General features: G+C 41.9%; 1 protein-coding gene across 1 annotated transcript in view; it reads right to left on the bottom strand.

The window, feature by feature from the left end:
• Positions 1-13,336, bottom strand: part of LOC124788887 (microtubule-associated protein 1B-like) — an 86,430-nt gene extending 73,094 nt beyond the window's left edge. The window contains exons 1-2 of the mRNA XM_047256169.1: positions 13,307-13,336; positions 5,666-6,867 (exon numbers count right to left, since the gene is read on the bottom strand). Of these exons, the coding sequence (XP_047112125.1) occupies positions 5,666-6,867; positions 13,307-13,336 (1,232 nt within the window). The remainder of the gene's footprint in view (positions 1-5,665; positions 6,868-13,306) is intronic.
• Between the last annotated feature and the right edge of the window lie 8,596 nt (positions 13,337-21,932).

Below are 21,932 nucleotides of genomic sequence, written 5' to 3'. Positions count from 1 at the left end.
AATGACTTACAAGTTCGTGGCACCCTCCATCGGTAATGCTGGAATTCAATATGGTGCTCGCCCACCATTAGCCTTGATGACAGCTTCCACTCTTGAAGGCATACGTTCAGTCAGGTGCTGGAAGGTTTCTTGGAGAATGGCAGCCCATTATTCACGGAGTGCTGCACTGAGGAGAGGTATCGATGTCGGTCGGTGAGGCCAGGCACGAAATCGGCATTCCAAAATATCCCAAAGGTGTTCTGTAGGATTCAGCTCAGGACTCTGTACAGGCCAGTCCACTACAGGGATGTTATTGTCGTGCAACGATCCACCACAGGTCGTGTATTATGAACAGGAGTTCGATCGTGTTGAAAGATGCAATCGCCATCCCCAAATTGCTCTTCAACAGTGAGAAACAAGAAGGTTCTTAAAACATTAGTGTAGGCCTGTGCTGTGATAGTGCCACGCGAAACAAAAGGGGGTGAAAGCCCCCTCCATGAATAACACGACCATATCGTAACACTACCGTCCCCGAATCAGCTCCAGAGGAGTAACTTAGTTAAAAGGTTCATAGCAACAGACAGCCAGACTTAAATCACAATCTACCTACTAAAATTCAAAAGATGAAATAGAAGGTTGTGGGCTTTAACAAAACTAGGGAACACAGAAGAAGACCCTGCAAGGATTCCACTGTCTTCTGGCTCCCAATAAGGTCTTTGATTGTCATTTGTTTTCCTAAGCCAGTCGAATTAATTAGCACTCTAAATCGTTGGACTATTTGACCGGAGACTTTGTTTATCCTGTTTACACCAGCGCAGAAACTTTACACGCATCAAAGAGCGTTGTGATGCGCTAGCACTACCAGACACACACAGAATTCTAGACCACTTTCATATTTTACCTGTCATGACAAGTTAATAGTGGCTCCAGCCCCTGGGTTTTGGCCATTTGTTTTAGAAGTTTCCCATTGTTTATCAGGCAAATGCTGGGACTGCTAATCCCTTCGTAAAATATTCCCGATTGGGAACCTCTTTACCCCAATCCCAGTTCGATGAGGACAACTGAAAATTTCACAATGGTCTATATTATTCATTCAGCAAAGTAATATAAAATGGAGGAGAAAGGTGATGTCAACAGTCTGACCAGCAGGCAAACACAAGACTTGTGATTGTATTACAAGACGACTTTAACTGAGGCAATTGTCAAAATATTGTTCGTAACAATGGAGTCGTCACTCGATCTGACACTCAAAAACATGGCTGTATGGGCGATCCGACCGTGAGATTCCCACCCTACTGTAGGTCCCACAGGAACCTTGCAACCTCCGACCAACTGGTTTTGCACCGTATTATTTCAGACCCATGTCTCCCTCACTGCTAATTTAAGCCAGTCGTTGACCAGCAGAGTATATCTTGCCTCCGTCACCGTCATCGTTACCAACATACGTTACTTGATTTCTATACATTGTGAGTGATGGTCACAATTACAAAAACGGAACAGAAGCAGGGTATTCTCAAACATGGTCATTGTCATCGGGTGCACACAAAATATGTTGAATGTACAAACTAATTTTGCGTGAATTCCTAAAGGGGTAAGTGCCGAGGGCGTTTAGAAATTGCAAATTAGGAAATTCAGCTGAGTGAAGGCATTTTGAAATTATTGAAGGTAATAGTTTTTTTTAAAATTGACCAGAGGCCTGTTCCTGACAAAAGAATCCTGCTGTTCCGTTGTGAGGGAGCGGAGGAAATCTTGTGTAAAAAAGATTATGGACGAGACATTTGACAGTTGCTCCATTTCATAACACATGTCGACATCGGAAGCGCAGATGAAGAGACGAAAATTTTTCATGTTTCATTTGCTCCGTTCCAAAAGAAAATTCAAAGTACATATGAAAGAAAACGAAACTTCCTGTTAGATTGAAACTCTGTGCCGGAACGAGACTCGAAATCGGAACCTTTGCCTTTCGCCGGCAAGTGCTCTACCCGACTGAGCAACCCAAGCACGACTCGGGACCCTTCCTCACAGCTTCACTTCTGTAAGTACCTCTCCCCATTCTGGATACATGTGAAAGACTTTTTCCCGACTGAAAAATGTCTGGATGGCTACTGAAAACTGTGGTGTTGGACTTTTAAATGGCTACTATTAAAGTTATGAAAACAGTATTCCCTGAAACATCCCTTTCCGATTGTAACTGTCGCTTCACCTAGTGTACGTGGAAGAAAATACAAGAACTGAGATTAACGGAGGAATAAAGGGATATGGAAGAATCCCGACTGTGTGGCCGCATGTCTGCTGAAGTGGCACATTTTCCATTAAACTGTGTTGATGAAGCGTGGATGGTAATAATGGAGGAAATGCACAACTGAAGAAAGGTCACGCAATGCGCAGACTATATGGCCGTCAATCGCCGGAAAATCCTAGTACGCCGACAGAAATGGGAATACTTTTAACTAGCGGCTTAGGTCCACGAACACTGTCGAGGGCTGACACAGGAAACTAAACTCCTCAATAAATTCAGAACATCGAAACATATACTTTGTGGTCAATAAGTTGAGTGAAGAGGCAGAAAATGCTATATTTGAAATTAAGAAAAATTCCACTAACCTACCTCTCCATAAAAAGAAAAGAAAAGAAATAAATCGTATTAAAAGATTAAAAAACACTATAAAATCTATAACGACTCGGAAGATTTAATTATATGATCAAAATCGCTGGCATTCTTACAAAAAGTTGATTGAGAAATTAAAATTCATAAAACAAGACAATAAGTTTAATCATTTGCTGCAGCAGTGTTGTGGAAGCAGAAACAGATTAAAAATAAATAAAAATAAAAATTCATTGAAACATGCCTAGGTACTACGAGCAGAACCAGTCCTCAACTTGGATAAAATCTGACGGGTGTGCTTATTACTAAAACGTTCGGAAAATCAACGGCTAAAATATTTTTGGTCGTAAACACTACGTTGACGTCACAGGGCGCCAAGTCCACGGTCGGAAACTTCAATACAACGAAAATATGCTATTAATCAGTCTCGGGGAGAAAATCTCAGAAACCGAAACTCTTATTAGATGGAGCAAGTTGAGCCCCTGTAGATGCTCAGTGAGGAATGCTAACTGGGACTAATCTGTCTATAATAGTTTTGGGGAGATTGCCTTTTTCCTAGGCATGGAAGTACATTGAGCCGGATAAAGTACATCAAATGATGTTTCAATTTTTTTCTTTTCTCTTTGAGTGTAGCATTAACAGTTTCATTGCTCTTTACAAATGACCATTTGTTTCAGAAAAAAATGAAGCAAGTATGTTAGCAACTGAATATTTTCAAATAATACTTACTTTTTTTAAAAAAAAACTGGAGAGAATACTCCGAAACATTTATAGCGTGTCTTCGGTTTCGATATACTTGACACCTGTGCGTGTGCCGCAACATTAATCTGATCACAGCATTGTCTATGTCATCGCAAATATTACCCTCATTACCAGCCATCTCGTAACGGCATTGTTTCGTAACGTGTTTAACTTCTGGTTGCATGAGGCTATCAGCAATTCGATCACCGAGAAATCTAGAGGCAGGGCCCCAAAGCTCATTATGTGTATTAAAATCGCCGAGCGGAGAAAATATCGGTGCAGCTGTGTGATAAGTTTAATGAAAGCATCACCGCGCACATAGTCATGTGTTTACAGGTGAATGGAATATACTGTTATCTCTTAGGGTAAAAAAACTGAAACCATCAACGTCAGGTGCTCCTCTAGCAGATCGTAGTATCTAGATTATTTCTCCAAGACCTTAGAGTCTCACTCTTTCTACATGCAGCCAGAATCCACAAATGTTCAACTGTAACGTGAGACTCACTTTATCGGTGAAGTTTATCTACTTCTTTTCCGTTTTCTGTCTGTCGGTGTGAATATGTTGCAACAAAGGAAGTCTACTTGAGGGACTAGATGATTTCGCAGGTAGATCACATAATTCTGTACATTCATCGAACGCATCCGAAAATTCAAGCAACAAATGGTTGGATGTCTTTGAGCTGCCTTGTGGTTTTTACTGACACGTTTAACGTTTATGGTGATAAGTACGGTTTGCAGTCATACAGCCAACGACAGCACCTTACTGTTCATGTTAAATTGTCGACTCCTCGAACTAGCGTTTGTAAGGGCAGAAGCGAACGAGGTCGAGAGTATCAATGATTGCAACATATTTGTAGGTTTTTTTCACTTTGGGGTACTATTCTGTCTTCTCGCTTTGAGTTTCTGTGACTTCGGTTTTCCAATACATACAGGACGTTCCCTATTCCGGAGAGAGGTGATTTCTTGAGGAACTGGAGCACATTTTAAGAGATAAACAAGTAACTTCATCATTTGCTGCCTTACACCACTTTGGTAACGTGTGTCCGTATCACAGTTAAAGCAGTGCATAGGATTTGGAATGTATGGCCTAATCGGGTACATCCTGTGATTTTGTGCTCAGGGAATTTGTTCGATTGAATCTAAGAATTAGTACTGCTAATTCAGCATTTGCAATTCCCATTATACGAGGGAGTGCTGAGAAGTAATGCCTCCGAATTTTTCATGTGAAAGCTCTTAAAGCTTTTTAAATAAAACCAACGTTATTAACATTCTATATCTTTTTCTTTATGTCTACGTGTTTGCAGCTCTCTGCCGCTAGAGGGCTCCGAATTATAACGTGTAAAATAACTATGTGTAACGTAACGATGTCATCCCGTGAGAAATAGGGTGCTGTAATCCAGATCGGATTCGAAGAGTGAGTCCACATATTCATCATGACAATGCCAGACTACATATGAGCGCTGCAACGTCTGCAACAAGATGACACCTTGGATTTGGATTCACTGTCATCGATCACGCTCTATACAGCCCCGACTTGGCACCAACCAATTTTCATCTGTATCCAAAAGTTAAAGAACATCTTTGAGTACATCGCGGGGCAAGCACAGGTGAGGTTGTGCTTCCGTCAACAAAGTCAAGCAAACATTCTACAGCGGCGGTATCAACAAACTAGTCTCTCAATGGGAAAAACGTGTTCGTCGCCAGGGTGACTATGTTGAAAAATAAATAGGTTGTTTTGAAGATTAAAGTTGTAGATTGTTAATAACGTTTGTTTTATTTAAGAAGCTTTAAAGTTTCCACATAAAAAATTCGAACGAATTGCTTTTCATCACGCACTCGTATTTTGGATGTTAACGATCCCTACCTGTGCTCTTTCATCGTTAGAATCTTCTTTATGTCGATGCGTTTCTGCACAATACAACACAAGGTTATTAATAAAGGCAATAAATTCCTTAATTGAGTCTGCCATCATAAAGTACTTTTGCGAATAAAGACTTCTAGATCGCTTCAACTATTTTCATTTATTACGACGTTTCGTAGACTACCACTATCAGATGAAACCTCACAACTAGTATAAAACCAAGTTGTGTTTGTCGCTCACACTAAACTTCGTTTTACGAGTTCTGTGGTCTCATCTGATCATGGAAATAGACGATGTATCCTACAAATGAAAACTTGTTTTGCGACCTCTACAGCTTATTCTCAAAATATCCAGTACCAGGATTTATTGTGCTATGCAGTTATGTTTTAATGAGATATTCCTCAAGCATTTTCTTTGAGCTTAATGGTATTTTGTGAAGTGGACGTTCCTGTAGACAGAATCCAGCCTCGCAGACATACCTTTCCACACGGACACTCTCGACGTCTTTGACAGCGTGAGTTTGCTCTGGTATTTCCTGTGACTCCTGTATTGATTTGACTTTCGGCAATGTGTGGCCTTCTCCATCTTCTGGCACTGACTGAGTGTCATAATTCTCCACAAACACCTCAGTCTCTTCCTGCTCTGGTACTGTCTGGTGTTCATTCTTCTGCATCGGCACGAGGATCAGGTTTGGCCCCCTCGTTGTCTCGGTCCTTACACGTGATGTAACTGGCTGCGTTTTAGTGTCTTCTAAAGGCTCTTGGAAGTCACTCTTAGGTATCTGTTGATCCTGAGTTTGCTTAAGTGGTGCCTGCGTGTGGCCGCTCTCCGGTGAAGATCGACCTTGACGCTGTTGTAATGGTAACAAGTTGCCTCCCTTTTTCGGTGCACCTTGCACGCCCTCTTTCTTTGGCTGGAACTTAGGCTTGTGGTCCTTCAGCGTCTTTTCTTCCTCGATCTTCTTTAAAGGCCTGCGTATCTCTCTTTTCTCTTGCACTCTCTGTGGCCGCTTCCGTGGAGGAGATCCGTGGGCCCCTCTTTCAAGTAACAATTCTTTGTCAATCCTTTCCTGTAACTGCTTCGTTTGAATAGCACTTTCCTTTAGTGGGGGTTTGACGTCTCTTTTCTTCCGTTGAGTCTGCATACCAGCATCCTTTTGTAGTGCTTTTGCCTTATTCTCTTGTGACAGTAACTCAACTGTTTCCTTACTTGTTTGTACGCCACCTTCTTTTAACTCAACTGTTTCCTTACTTGTTTGTACGCCACCTTCTTTTAATATTGGCCGCGGTGTTCTCTCGGTCACCAACGGCTCGTCCATTTTGAGGAGTTGTTGTCGTAAATCACTCTCCTCTGCTACCGTCTGGTGACTGAGTTTCGCCACTGGTGCTTCCATATCACTCTGCTCATCAGGACCTGGAAGTACACTTTTCTCCTGCAGTGCATCCTGCTCGCTGCCCCATGTCGGTAATTGCGCAGAGATGCTCTTCGTCTGTTCTTGCGCGTGGCTCTCCTCTGGCGACGTCTGTTCCTTCCGCGGCTGCTTGCCCATCATCTTGGACCAGCTGTAGCTCAGTATACTGCCACTGCGATCCTCGGACTCGGCAGGAAGTGTCTGGCCAATGCTGCCCTCCAGTGTCAGGGGTGAAGGCGTCAGGATGATGACGCTTGACAACTGATGATCCTGCAATTAGGCATGCAACACAAATTAATTTTATCAGTAATATTATTTTCAGTCAGCCTGTATTTTACATAATTAATGGTAGTTATTTTAACATGGAGTGTTCAAAATTGATCCTAGCCTGACAGAGAAGTAAAATAGGAGGATACCTTCGATCCGCAGAGAGATCCCAGCTCTGATATTTTTGACTCGCGTAGTGTCACAAGTTAGTGTTGGTGTGTTCACGAAATTTTTTCCGCCTGAGCAGTGACAGGTAAATATTCATATTATCGTATTTGAATATATTCACGATATTTATGTTTCAATAATTACTGCAAATGTGTTTAAATGTGGAAATGACGAGAATCTTTACGAAGCAATATAGTGTTTTGCATCTGAGGCACAACTTCTGAGTGGCGGACAACGCAGCAGTGATCGAAAGAAGATGGCAGTCACATTTGCATAATATTCTACATCCTTTACCATAAAAATAAAAAAATCTATTCACAGCGAAAAAACTTCGTCAAAAAAGGTAATATGGTCGGTCAGTGAAAGAATACATATTAATGAATGAATTTTATTAAAGCCGGGACGAACGAGCTGCCATGCTCAAAGAAAAGGATTTAGAATCTGTGTTCTTATTTTACGGTGAAATTTATTTCCTTTCTTAAGTCACAGGGATTTTATACATATGGAACAAAGGAAATGGAAAGTTGGATGAAACAAACAGCAAGAAATTTTACGATCCAAACAGAATAGACTATTTACACTGTTTATTGTAAAAACTAGTAGCAACTGTTTGAACCAAAATAATCACTAAGCAATATATCTACTAAAAAAATTGGCTTTCTAGTGTCCTATGTTCTTTTTCATAGCAAGAACTCCGCAAACAGCTGTATTTTGTATCCATTTTATTAAGGCACTATCGGTTTCGTGGCTTATAGCCGCATCATCAGATGCATATCTAAATAACAAGAAATAAACAATGATAGTGATTGAGCCCCTATACATCAAAAGAAATACCAGAGCCACAAGCACATAATTATTAGACTCGATAAAAACACAAGTGTACTTATAAAAATAAAACATAGCAGAAAATACAGAAGGCTCACCCTCCTTAGTGAAAACGATAATGTCTGTAGGGCCGGCAGTCAATGAATAAAAAATTGAGCAACGGACAACATTCTACGCCACGTAAAAGGGATGCGCCTATAGCCAAAGAGCGAAAGTGAGACATTGGATCAGAAGCAACATTTCGATCAGGCATAAGCAGAATGCTGATCGGCAAGTCGGCGCAACACAGAGCCAATCACGTGAGTCACATCAAACAGCGGCCGCACTGCACGCGCGGAAAGTTGGGGCCTCGTTACATCAGTTTTGGCAGAATAAGGGTAAAAAAGCAAGTAGATACCATGTAAGGAATGTCTAGAGCAGAGCTGTCGAGCCCTCGGCCCGCAGGCCGCTTTCGGCCCAAAGCAAGTTTCAGTGCGCCCCAAGAAGTGAGCATATCACATGGTCGTTTATGTAAAGTTATGATGAAGCGAATGTTTTCAATTTGAAATTCCGCCACACGATGCTCTCTTCTCTCATCGGTCCATTCCCCCCCCCGGTTTCCTTTTTTTTCGCACCTGGCGTATAGAGGATAGACCCAGGCGCAAGAGTAAATTACATTGCCCACAGAGTGATGCCATAACCGAATACACAATAAGTAGAAGATATCACAAACCAAGAAATACCTGAAAATAAGTGAGGGAGAGAAACAAACAGTAATAAAGCAGGTGAAAGGATTAACTAAGCTCTCGTAAAACAAACAAAATTAGATAACATGCCCCGATGAACAAAGTAAGAGCATATGGACTATCAGACCAATTGTGTGATTGGATTGATGAGTTCCTAGATAAAAGAACGCAGCATGTCATTTTCAATGGAGAGAAGTCTTCCGAAGTAAGAGTGATTTCAGGTGTGCCGCAGGGGAGTGTCATAGGACCGTTGCTATTCACAATATACATAAATGACATTGTGGATGACATCGGAAGTTCACTGAGGCTTTTTGCGGATGATGCTGTGGTATATCGAGAGGTTGTAACATTGGAAAATTGTACTGAAATGCAGGAGGATATGCAGCGAATTGACGCATGGTGCAGGGAATGGCAATTGAATCTCAATGTAGACAAGTGTAATGTGCTGCGAATCCATAGAAAGAAAGAGCCCATATCATTTAGCTACAATATAGAAGGTCAGCAACTGGAAGCAGTTAATTCCATAAATTATCTGGGAGTAGGCATTAGGAGTGATTTAAAATGGAATGATCATATAAAGTTGATCATCGGTAAAGCAGATGCCAGATTGAGATTCATTGGAAGAATCATAAGGAAATGCAATCCGAGAACAAAGGAAGTAGGTTACAGTACGCTTGTTCGCCTACTGCTTGAATACTGCTCACCAGTGTGGGATCCGTACCAGATAGGGTTGATAGAAGAGATAGAGATGATCCAACGGAGAGCAGTGCGCTTCGTTACAGGATCATTTAGTAATTGCGAAAGCGTTACGGAGATGATAGATAAACACCAGTGGAAGACTCTGCAGGAGAGACGCTCACTAACTCGGTACGGGCTTTTGTTGAAGTTTCGACCTTCATCGAGGAGTCAAGCAGTATATTGCTCCCTCCTACGTATGTCTCGTGAAGAGACCATGAGGATAAAATCAGAGAGATTAGAGTCCACACAGAGGCATACCGACAATCCTTCTTTCCACGAACAATACGAGACTGGAATAGAAGGGAGAACCGACAGAGGTACTCAAAGTACCCTCCGCCACACACCGTCAGGTGGCTTGCGGAGTATGGATGTAGATGAAGATGCTGTAGCTAGGTCTGGTTGTTCAACGTGGGTTGCGAATATAATTTCATGCCACACATAATCCACATCTCCTCTAAATTATTGCAGGTGAGATTCTTTTCCTCACTATCTAAAATTCTTTATCTTTTAGGCTTACTGACCGAAGAGTGACCATAATACGTACTCCATACATGGTATCTACTTGCTTTGTTACCCTTATTCTGCCAAAAGTCAGTAACGAAGCCCCAACTTTCCGCGCGTGAACTGTGGTCGGTGGTTTCTGCGGCTCACCTGATTGGCTCTGTATTGTGCCGACTGGCCGGTAGGCACTCTGCTTCTTACTTCAACAATATACTGCTTTTGATCCAACGTCTCATTTTCGCTCTTTGGTTATTGGTGCGTCCTTGTTACATGGCGTAGAATGTTTTCTGTTGCTCAATATTTTATTTACTGACTATCCATCCTACGGACTTTGTGGTTTTAATTTTACGCATTGTTTTAACTTTTGTAAGTACACTTGTTATTTTACCTAGTATCATAATTATGTGCTTATGGCAATGGTATTACTTTGATTTAGAAGGGTTCAGTCACTATCATTATTTATTTCTTGTTGTTTAGGTATGCACCTGATAATGCCGCTAGAAGCCACGAAACCGTAGTGCCTTAATAAAATTGATTCAGGATACAGGATACAGGTGTCTGCGGAGTTCTTGCTATAAAATGCACTACCACATTTGTGGATGCCCCGACCACAGAATCGTTTATCTTCTGTTCTATACCCATAAAAACGACCGAACCTGCAAGAAAAGAAAAATCGAAAACAATATATAACGTAATAATGGATATTTATGTCAGAGATGGATTGTCTATTGACATGGTTTTCTAGGACTCACACCGTCGAACTGCATTACATACACACTCACTGAAATTTTGGAAAACAATTTAGGTCAACAAATACATAAAGAGATAAACATTAGTGAACCAGTCAGCGGAAACACGAAATTTGGCTCTAATCTATTTTAGCGAGGTATTTCTGTTCCTTGATGAAAGGAAACATCGTGTGTTCCACTGACTCACGATAATTTGACATCATATAAACGGCAAATCATCATCTTTTTCTTCTGCCAAGACCTCTTCTCACTTTTACTACGGATATGTGGAAATGTGTTACACAGTTATAGAAAACATGGAGCGTTTTACAAAAACATCTTGATAAACGCCGCAAGGAATGCTGGGAAGAAAAACAGAGGGTCCGGATTTTAAGAGCACTAGCGCGAGACATGATATCTCTTAGGAAAACTGGGAGGAAGACGATCCTTTACCCGGAGCCTGAAGTAACAACAGGCCAAATTGTAAATAAAATGTCTTCCCTCTCCACAGCCCCTTCATATAAGCCAAATAAAAGATTGGTTAAAAATAACCTTTACGAGAAGGCACCCAACAGATCAGAGTGTTCCAAGGACTTCACGTTTGCTAAAATCAACGCAGCACTCAAAGAAATGAGAAAAAGGATTTGACGGGATACACCAAGAGCTCCTCATAAGGAAGAAGGGCTGGCAAGTGATTTGCGAGCTCCTTCATCAACATCATGCTACCGGGTAACCTTTCAAAAGTCTTCAAAAGCACAAAAATCATAGCTACGCTGAAACCTGGTAAACCAGGAAATAAATGTGTCAGCTATTATCCAATAACTCTCCTGTGCTACGGTTACAATATTTTAGAAAGACTAATTCGTAACAGAATTGGTACAAAGACCCATAAAATTACGCCTATCGCACAAGAAGGATTCAGACCTAACAGAAGCTCTCCTGTACAACCTCATAAATGCTATGCACTGCCAAACCGCAATTAGGCTTATAAACAACTTCTTGTTTTCGAGATATTTACAAGCAATCGATCCGACAAAGAAACTTAATAATGTCCCTTCCCAGGTTTCAGTTTTGGCACCAATTCTGTTCAATTCATATACGTCGGATCTCCCTGTGATAGAGATACGTCGGATCTCCCTGTGATAGAGACAAGGAAGTTCATTTATGCGGCCACTATGATTTTGGCCGCTCAAAAGAGAAGTCTTGAAGCTGGTGAAGAGGTACTGTCCCCATCAATAATTCAAAAAGCAGAATTTAACATCAAATCCAGCTAAGACCGACGTTAGTTGCTTTCATATTAAGAATAGAATGACCAATGAAAAACTAAATGTCACTTTTAATAGTAAAGTCGTCCATCAGCGAGACTTCTCAAAATATTTACGTGTAGCTGTTGATCGAATTTTGTCCTACAAGAAACACATAGAAAACACCACAGTAAAGTAGAGATAGCATCATGCAGAAGCTGAATGGTACCTCATGGGGCGCAAAAGCTACAATACTGCGATGTTCTTCCTTAGAATTCGTCCACTCTCTTGCCGAATACTGTGCTCCAGTATAGCTTAATACATTGAAGCGCCAATGAAACTGGTATAGGCATGCGTATTCAAATTCAGAGATATGTAAACAGGTAGAAGACGGCGCTGCGGTCGGCAACGCCTGTATAAGACAACAAGCGTCTTTCGCAGTTGTTTGATCGGTTACTGCTGCTACAATGGCAGGTTATCAAGATTTAAGTTGGTTTGAATGTGGTGTTATAGTCGGCGCACGAGCGATGGGGCACAGCATCTACGAGGTAATGATGAAGTGGGGCTTTTCCCGTATGACCATTTCACGAGTGTACCGTGAATAACAGGGATCCCGTAAAACATCAAATCTCCGACATCGCTGTGGCCGGAAAAAGATCCTGCGAGAACGGAATCAACGACGACTGAAGAGAATCGTTCAGCGTGACAGAAGTGCAACTCTTCCGCAGACTGCTGCAGATTTCAATGCTGGGCCATCAACAAGTGTCAGCGTGCGAACCATTCAACGAAACGTCATCGATATGGGCTTTCGGAGTCGAAGGGCCACTCGTGTATCTTCGATGACTGCACGACACAAATCTTTACGCCTCGGATGGGCCCGTAAACACCGACACTGGACTGTTTATGACTGGAGACATGTTGCCTGGTCAGACGAGTCTCGTTTCAAATTGTATCGAGTGGTTGGACGTATACGCGTATGGAGACAACCTCATGAATCCGTGGCACCTGCATGTCAGCAGGGGCTGTTCAAGCTGGTGGAGGGTCTGTAATGGTGTGGGGAATGTGCAGCTGGAGTGATATGGAACCTCTGATGGTCTAGATACGACTCTGACATGTGACACGTACGTAAGCTTCCTGTCTCATCACTTGCATCCATTCGTGTCCATTGCGCATTCCGACGGACTTGGGAAATTACAGCAGGACAATGCGACACCACACACGTACAAAATTGCTGCTGAGTTGTTCCAGAAACACTCTTCTAAGTTTAAACACTTCCGCTGGCGACCAAACTCCCCAGTCAAGATCATTATTAAGCATATATGGGATGCCTTGTAATGTGCTGTTCAGAAGAGATCTTCACCCCTCTTACTCTTACGGATTTATGGACAGCCCTGCAGGATTCATGGTCTGTTGACTCCAGCACTACTTCAGACATTAGTCGAGTCCATACCACGTCGTGTTACGACTCTTCTGTGGGCTCGCAGGGACCCTACACAATATTAGGCAGGTGTACCTGTTTCTTTGGCTCTTCATTGTAGTTCATGTGTGAGAAAAATTGCTGTTCAGATAAATGCAATACAGAGGACAGTAACAGGATGCATCAAGTTCATTCTTTTTCACTGGTTACCATCTCAAAGCCACATTTGACACGATATATGCGAAAACAAATGTCCCTCTCAAGGAAGATGAAACATTAATTGAACTTCTTCAGCTTATAACCCACTCTGATATGCCTGCACTTAGAATGAGCCAATTAAAATCCAGGGAGTCACCCGTAATATTGGCAGAATCACCTTAAGCGATGGAGTTCAACACGAACAGGAAATGGTCAGAAACGTGTATTAGGATCGCCCAAAAGAAATATCACTCATAACCATAGCATCACACTGTCATGAAGTTTTGAGCAGCCATGGTTCCTATACGATTCTGGGCAAGGAAGAGCATATCTACGATTTCAAGACTAATAAAAGAGGACCTACCATTCTAAATGTCTGTTCTCATTTATAAAAAACAAACCAAGGCAGTGCCACGAGTAAAGTCGCAACAACACACTTCTCCTCTCTGATCACTGCTGAAGTGAAGAAAACATGGATAGTTTTAAGGACATTGATCGATCAGCTGTAATAAAACCTAGAAACCCTTTGAGTGTTAAAAAAGATGAAGAGGTAAAGAGATTTTTTGATACGTCATTACAAGAAGCCAGAGAGTTCTATGGGAGGCCCTAGACTGTTGCAGTGAACAGGACAATGAAACTAATGACGTACCGTTTTAATGAACCGATTCGTTAAAGTATTAGTTGTTCAGTAGGTCAAAATAAACTACAAAATTGCTGCAACAAAATAATTAATTTGTAGATGTTTAGTTTTTGAAAACAATCGTGATTTTTACATATTTCCTATTTGCAACTAAAGTCTTATCGAAATGTTTTCCACCGTTATACATCTAGAGTTTGTGAAATATTCTGCAGTGTATACTGTTCACATAATTCAATAAAATGTATTTCCTGGAAATTTTGTTTTTTTGTTGATGTTGACTTTGGTGAAAATAGTCTTCAGTTCGCGTACAGTCACAGAAAAATTCCATACATCAAAAACACTCTTGGCAAAGGGACAAAAGCTAGAAATATTCTTAAGCCCCCAACACATATGTTGCATAGTGATAGTGCAGATAAAATTAGGTGAATCATATATTCTATGAAAAAGTAATTGGTCAAATGAAACTCTATAGTTTCAGAGATCTTTTTCAAATCTCAAATACCTATGATGTATATATGGATCCTAAAGTCAGGAATGAATATTTGTACCAAGCCCAGGTTTCGAACCTGGGTCTGCTGCTCACTAGGCAAATCCACTAAGCACTACACCATCCTGACACAGTGGCTTTGAAAGCTGTATGGACTGCCCTAGCGCTCCTGTCACGTCATTCACACCTCATCCCACTTGGTAATCAGTATTAACAGTACTGGAATATGAATAAATTTCTGTTGAGAATATTTGCTAGTTTTTGAAACATCACAAGAGTCTGCTACCTGCCTGCGGTGCTGTTATTAGTTGTGTTTGTTTTATAGTATCTTTGTAAATGATAAACTTCATTGATAATTTTGTTTTTGGGCACCATCAGCACGCGAGATTTGTTGTCAGTCTTTACAGTTCTAAAAGTGCAGAAAGTTATAGTGTGAGCTCGGTGAGCTCTGAGGTGGTTTTTGTCAAACTTTGTCACTATGTTGTGCAGATTATTTTTTATATAGTGACTTTATGTATTTCGAAGGTGGATGATAAAGAAATTCGGTTAGGTAGTGAAATTTAAACTTGTGTCTGTTTATTCAGTGTTGTGTAGTGTGCAGAGTGCCAGATGAACTGGGACAGTAACATGAAAAAAATATAAGTTAGCTTCAGTTATAACTGGCTAGCTTGCAACTGTGCTGATTGATCAGGATGAAACTGTCGGTTTTCATAACTCCCAGGACAAAAAATCTATAGGTGCGATATCTGGGGCCCGTAGGGGCCATTTCAGAGTACCCCCCTCTTCCAAACTATTCATCAAAGTTATCATTTATAAGGTCTCTTACAGTAACTCTATAACGCAGGGATACTCTTATCTTGTTGCCATATCAACTTTTACTTCACCAGCTGCGGCTGTTCCAAAACTGGTCTATTTTCTAGTTCTAACAACATTTCTTGAAGTATATTTAGGTAATTTACAGACCTAACAGTAGCGTTAAAAAAATAAGACTCTATTGGCACACCGCTGAAAACCCCTGCCCATACAACCACGCCAGCAGAATTTAACTATGTCTCCACCGCCGCATGGGGAAATGTAGAACCCCAATAGACACAGATGTGTCTGTTCACTCTGCCATTGATCTTCAAAGTCGCGTCGTTACTCCAGAGAACACTTTCGTAAAACTTGGGATTGGCTTTTTGTCGGTTTGTGCACAATTCACGGAATTCCATACTTCTGTCCAGGTCTTTTTCATTTAGGCCTTGAGGTAAAGTAGGCCTACTTGGTCTCGATTTCAGCTTTTTTAAAATCCATCGTAAGCTTGTTCTTCCTATCCCATGTTCCTTGGACGCTTTTCTGTGAGATGTAGTCGCCGATTGCATAAAACATTGCGAGACAATGTTAAGAATTTCTTCTGCAGTAATCAACTTTGGTTACCTGACCGAGGAAGCTCGGCTACCGCCCTAATCTCTTCAAACTGAAAGGCCTCTTTGCAGTAGCAATCTGGGGAGGCAGTTGCAAGTCAGCTTCAGTGGCATCTTTTGTCATCAGACGCATCCATGCGTCTTCAGGTGTGGAGCTACGTGGTTGGCCGCTTCGAACCCGAGCGTTGGGTTGCAGCCTTCAAGATTTTAGCCATTGAAAGGAACTGAAAATTGTAGGCAGAGACAAGTGGGTGTTTCATTTCTTGTTTTCTGATTGGACGAAACGCCTGCTCTTTCCAAATAAACCAGTTTAGTGCTTGGTCAGTATGTCTGGTCGCTCTATTTACGCAGAAGGCGAGGCAGTGGAAGTGTACACTCCTATGTGAAATAAATGTTAATAATGCGGCTACTTTGTTCGTTTAATTTCCGCCACCCCTCCCCAAAAGTGCACACCAACATGTTTCCCTATGCCCTATAATCTTTGACAGCCTGTACCCTGTGAGAGGAAATTACTTAATATGTTTGGCAAAGTGTTTGTGCACAATTAGTCCTCATGTAGCCAAAGTCCTTGTTATAAGGAGAAATGAACCATTTTTATCTGAACTGAACCACTTTTAAAATCTTAAGATTAATTTGTGATTGCCTTGTCTAGATGGAAATTCGATATTGAATGCTTGGTTTGGTGGCGATGTGTTCTGATAAAATTCTCTCGAGCTTCCAGCCGCATAAAGTGGTTTAAATTCCACGAGCTTCCTGCGGAGTACACCTCAGTGGTGACTGTTTTTCTGGTAGCTGCCACCGTCCTTACATAGCAATGCTGCATTCAGTGACGTCACTAGTGTGTGCTCCAACGAATACACGGGTAATGTTTTTGCCCCCCACGATTGCTTCAGCCTTCCGATGGCCGGCGAAACGCCGTGCTTAGCTGTAGGCCACCGCCTTTATTGAAGGTGTTGTCATAAATTTTTCTCTCTATCGCTACTTTAATTACTCTCTCCCAGAAACTACTAGTCCATGTAATAACTAATGTCTCGTCGAATGCAAGACGCTGTCCGTTTTCTAGAGCATGCTTCGCTACCACTGATTTGTCAGGGTGCCGAAGAGGAAGCACTCTCATGTTCTATAGAACGCTGTTCAGTTGAACTACAATCCATCCGACATACAATTGTCCACACCCACTCGGTATTTTTTATACTCCTGTCATTCTGAATCCTACATCGTTTTTCACAGGCCTTATGTGTTGGAGCCCTGAAGAGAGAAACGATTTTATACGTCCTTAGAAGCCGGCACTTCTTTCCTGTCACTGATCCACAGAACGGCAGAAACGCAAGCTTCTTCGAGTCCTCCTAGGAGTCCTTCAGCTTCCGTGTTTTCGAAAAAATGGCTTGCGAAGTTCGGCTGTTGCTTTAGCCGCTTTGCTTGAATACCTTCCCAAGTGACTCAGTACCTTCGACATGTTGTCAGCGACTGAAACGGCTTCCGCTCGATGCATCAAGGTCCTAAGAAATGAACGTTCCTGAACAATGGTGATAGCCGGTAGCGTGCAGATGTCGGTCCGTGTGGGCGAGTTTCCAGTAAACACTTTGACTGAGAGACCCATTTGCTTTACGGTGGACGAGGATGTCAAGCAAAAGAGCCGACCGAGGTGGCCGAGCGGTTCTAGGCACTTCAGTCCGGAACCGCGCGACTGCTACGGTCGCAGGTTCGAATCCTGCCTCGGGCATGGATGTGTGTCATGTCCTTAGGTTAGTTAGGTTTTAGTAGTTCTAAGTTCTAGGGGACTGATGACCTCAGATGTTAAGTCCCATAGTGCTCAGAGCCATTTGAACCATTTGAATTAAGCAAAACGAAGGCACCATCGGACTCTTCCTCCATCGAGAATTTGATGTTGTTATAGATACTGTTGACGCGGTCCAATAAATCTCCCAACTTTTCACGACCAAGAGGCCAGACAAAGAACCTGTAGTTGACGTAAGGGTAAAAGCAACTAGGCTTCGCAGGAGCCACCTCTAGGGCGATCTCCTCAAAGTACTCCATAAACAAATCGGCTTAAATGGAGCTAATGGGCTCCCCATCGCGACGCCATCAGGCTGCTTGAAATATTCTCCATCATACAAAAAATGCTATGAAGTCAGAGTGTGGGAGAGAAGACCTACAGAAACTTTTATTGGAACATGCGTGAATAATGACGCCACATCAAAACTGACCACAATGTCTCCTTCTTAAAGAAGTAGGCATTTAATTCGACTGATAAAGTTGGTCGTATTTTGGTGGGATGAACACAGTGAGCACGTGCGGTGTAAAGAGGCTAGTCAGACATTTCGCGAATCTGTAAATCGCCGATCAAGTGGTGCGCAGAATGGTACGTGAGGTTTGTTCTTCTTCTGAACCTTTGGAAGGCCACACAATGTTGGTACATTTTAAACCACTTGACGCGGTTGGGAGTTCGATAGAAATTTATCGGTACATATCGCCGCGAAACCACGGATTCATAATTACATACCTTTACGGGGAGGAAATGTGGAACAGCATCAAACGCCTGGGGAAGCTTCGTGTTAAGAAGGCTAATTTACGAGGTGCGGCTAGAAAAAAACAGGACTGATGCTGGAAAAAACATTTATTTACAATTATTTACAATTTCATGTTATCTCCTTCAATGTACTCTCCTCCTCGGTCTCTACACCGCTCCATACGAATTTTCCAGTGTTCATAGCAATGCTGCAGATCATTTTCGGTAAGTCCATACATTACTTCCGTCGCTTTTTCTTTTACTGCTTCAACAGTCTCAAATCTAGTTCCTTTCAAACAATCATCGCCGTACACTCCTCCTCGGTCTCTACACCGCTCCATACGAATTTTCCAGTGTTCATAGCAATGCTGCAGATCATTTTCGGTAAGTCCATACATTACTTCCGTCGCTTTTTCTTTTACTGCTTCAACAGTCTCAAATCTAGTTCCTTTCAAAGCTGACTTGACTTTAGGGAAAAGAAAAAAGTCACAGGGGGCCAAAATCAGGCGAGTAGGGTGGATGATCTAAGATGGGAATGTTGTGTTTTGCCAAAAACGTCTTCACTGACAACGCACTGTGAGCTGGGGCATTGTCTTGGTGAAGGATCCATGACTTTTTTCTCCACAAATCGTTCCGTTTTCTCCGTACTCGCTCACGTAGGGTAGCCAGGACGCTAATGTAGTAATGCTGATTCACTGTTTGTCCCTCTGGTACCCAATCAATGTGCACAATCCCTTTGATGTCAAAAAAAAAACAATCATCATTGCCTTGAATTTCGATTTTGACATTCGTGCTTTTTTTTTGTCGTGGAGAACCAGGAGTTTTCCAATGCATCGATTGGCGTTTAGTTTCGGGATCGTAAGTAAAAAACCACGATTCATCGCAAGTAATAACATTTTGTAAGAAGGTGGGATCACTTTCAATGTTTTCCAGGATGTCAGAACAAATCATTCTTCGGCGTTCCTTCTGTTCAATTGTGAGACACTTTGGAACCATTTTTGAACACACTTTGTTCATGTTGAAACTTTCATGAAGAATCTGCCTAACACTTTCCTTGTCAACTCCTGTTAACTCAGACACTGCTCTGATTGTTAAACGGCGATCTTGTCGAACAAGTTTACCGATTTTTTCAATGTTTGCATCAGCTTTTGCTGACAATGCCAGTGCGAGTGTCATCACTGGTGTCTTCGCGGCCATCTTTAAATCGTTTAAACCACTCAAACACTTGTGTTCGCGATAAACAATCATCGCCGTACACTTGTTGTAACATTACAAACGTTTCACTTGCAGATTTTCCTAGTTTGAAACAAAATTTGATGTTAACACGCTGTTCTTTCTGTACACTCAACATTTTCCGACGCACAGACAAAACGTCAACTACTTAAAACAGACACCACGGGCAGACTGAGTGCAGGAGGCAGATGAAACTCGAGCAGAAGGCGGAGCGAGAGTCACGTGACAGGCCACGCAACTTTCAGCCTTATTGCATTCGTTTTATTGTTTCATCAGTACTAGTCCGGTTTTTTTCTAGCCAGACCTCATATTAAGCTCTCTAGCCTTCCTACTACGCTGCCGAGAAGAGAAGACGAGTCCATGTTTTGCCTTCGTGAGCCAACATATCAACACTCCTGCGGTCAACAGAATATTTCATCGTGACAGCTTCGCCCTGCCGCGAGAGAGATACACCACTGCAGAAAGAAGTTGGATACAAAGGGCCACGAGCTAATGGCCTGCACTTGCGGCTGACGAAATCGCTCTCAGTTTGGATTGGGAGTGGATTGATGCAGCCATAGTAGCATGACAAATGTCATCACAGAGAACAACCCTGCAAAGGCAGAAAGGGAAATTAAACTGGCTTTCATTGCAACAGCATTGGAAGATCGGAAAACAACAGAACGCGCCGTGAACAACACGGCGACGAGAAACAGCGACACGGGTGCCATGTCTGGTCTAAAGAAGAGACTTAATTTTTCACCATCGCCGATGAGTATCCCTTTAGTGTGGAAGAAGCAGATCGTAAAATGCCCAAAGAAACTGCAGAGAAATTAATCGAAAACGAGCCGCGTTCTTTCAACGAGAAACGAGCCGCATTCTTTCAAGATCCAGACCGCCAGCCTCGCACATGACAAGAGCTGAGCGTAATTAGATTAGATTAGATTAGACTTACTTTCATTCCAATTGATCCGTAGTGAGGAGGTCCTCCAGGATGTAGAACATGTAGGGAAAACAACAATACACGACAAATATTTACAGCTAAAGCAAATAAGCTAATGTACCATTCCACAGGTCCCAAGTGGAATGATCGTCATTTTTTAATGAACAATATATGAAAGAGTCATTTTACAAATACTAATGCACTGAATTTAAAATAAAAAAGTTTTTTATTTATTTATAAGGTAATATACGTGTAATACTACTGCTATAATACTTATTTACAATGAACACATTACTGCACTGAAATGATGCAGAAGTTAGATTGTACTTACACACACACACACACACACACACACACACACACACACACACACACACACACACACACACACATTTACAATGAACACATTACTGCACTGAAGTTGTGCAGAAGTTATATTGTACACACACACAAATCAGTTGGTTTTACTGAGAAATTCATCAGTGGAGTAGAAGGAGTTGGCCACCAATAAATCCTTTAGGCTTCTCTTAAACTGAATTTCCTTGGTTGTTAAGGTGACCATAATATTTCATTCTTCTAGACGCAGGTATTTAATTCGACTAATTTAATTCAAGTAATGGTCTGAAAGAAATCCGCAACGATCCCCTCCTCGTGGTGCTGCCAACTGACAAGGGCAGCGCAGTCGTCATAGCGGAATGAACCGACAGTGATGCGAAGATTCGGTTGGTGCTGGAGGAGGAGAAATATAAAAAATTATCAAGAGACACAAGATCCAGAATAACGAGGAAGACGTTGGAGCTTCTCAAGAGGTCTTCACTGGAAGTAAATGTCATGTCATTAAAAATCTCTTTCCTTGGGTTCTTCGACCACCTACTTTCTATGGTCTTCCAGAGGTTCACAAGAAGAACACAGCTCTACGTCTCATCGTGCACACCATTTGATCACCGACTTACAGATTCGCGAAACGTCTGACTAGCCTCCTTTCTCCACACGTTGGTTACTGTGTGCACCACATCAAGAATATGACCAACTTCATTAGTTGAATTAAATACCTGCGTCTTGAAGAATGAGATATTATGGTCAGCTTTGATCTGGTGTCATTATTCACGTGCATTCCCATCCAGGATTCCATAGATCTGCTATCCCAGTTATTTGAAGACAATGTTAGAGGTTTATTTGAGCACACTCTAACGTCTTTGTATTTTTTGTACGATGGAAAATATTTTGACCAGATGGACGGCCGATTAGCTCCATTTATAGACAACTAGTTTATGGATCACTTTGGGGACATCGCCCTGGACACAGCTCCTGCGATGGTAGTTGCTTTTAA

The sequence above is a fragment of the Schistocerca piceifrons genome, chromosome 3 (genome assembly GCF_021461385.2).
Source record: "Schistocerca piceifrons isolate TAMUIC-IGC-003096 chromosome 3, iqSchPice1.1, whole genome shotgun sequence".
In the NCBI taxonomy this organism is placed as follows: domain Eukaryota; kingdom Metazoa; phylum Arthropoda; class Insecta; order Orthoptera; family Acrididae; genus Schistocerca; species Schistocerca piceifrons.
The sequence above is the reverse complement of the archived record's forward strand: the minus strand, read 5'-3'. Positions and strand labels throughout refer to the sequence as shown.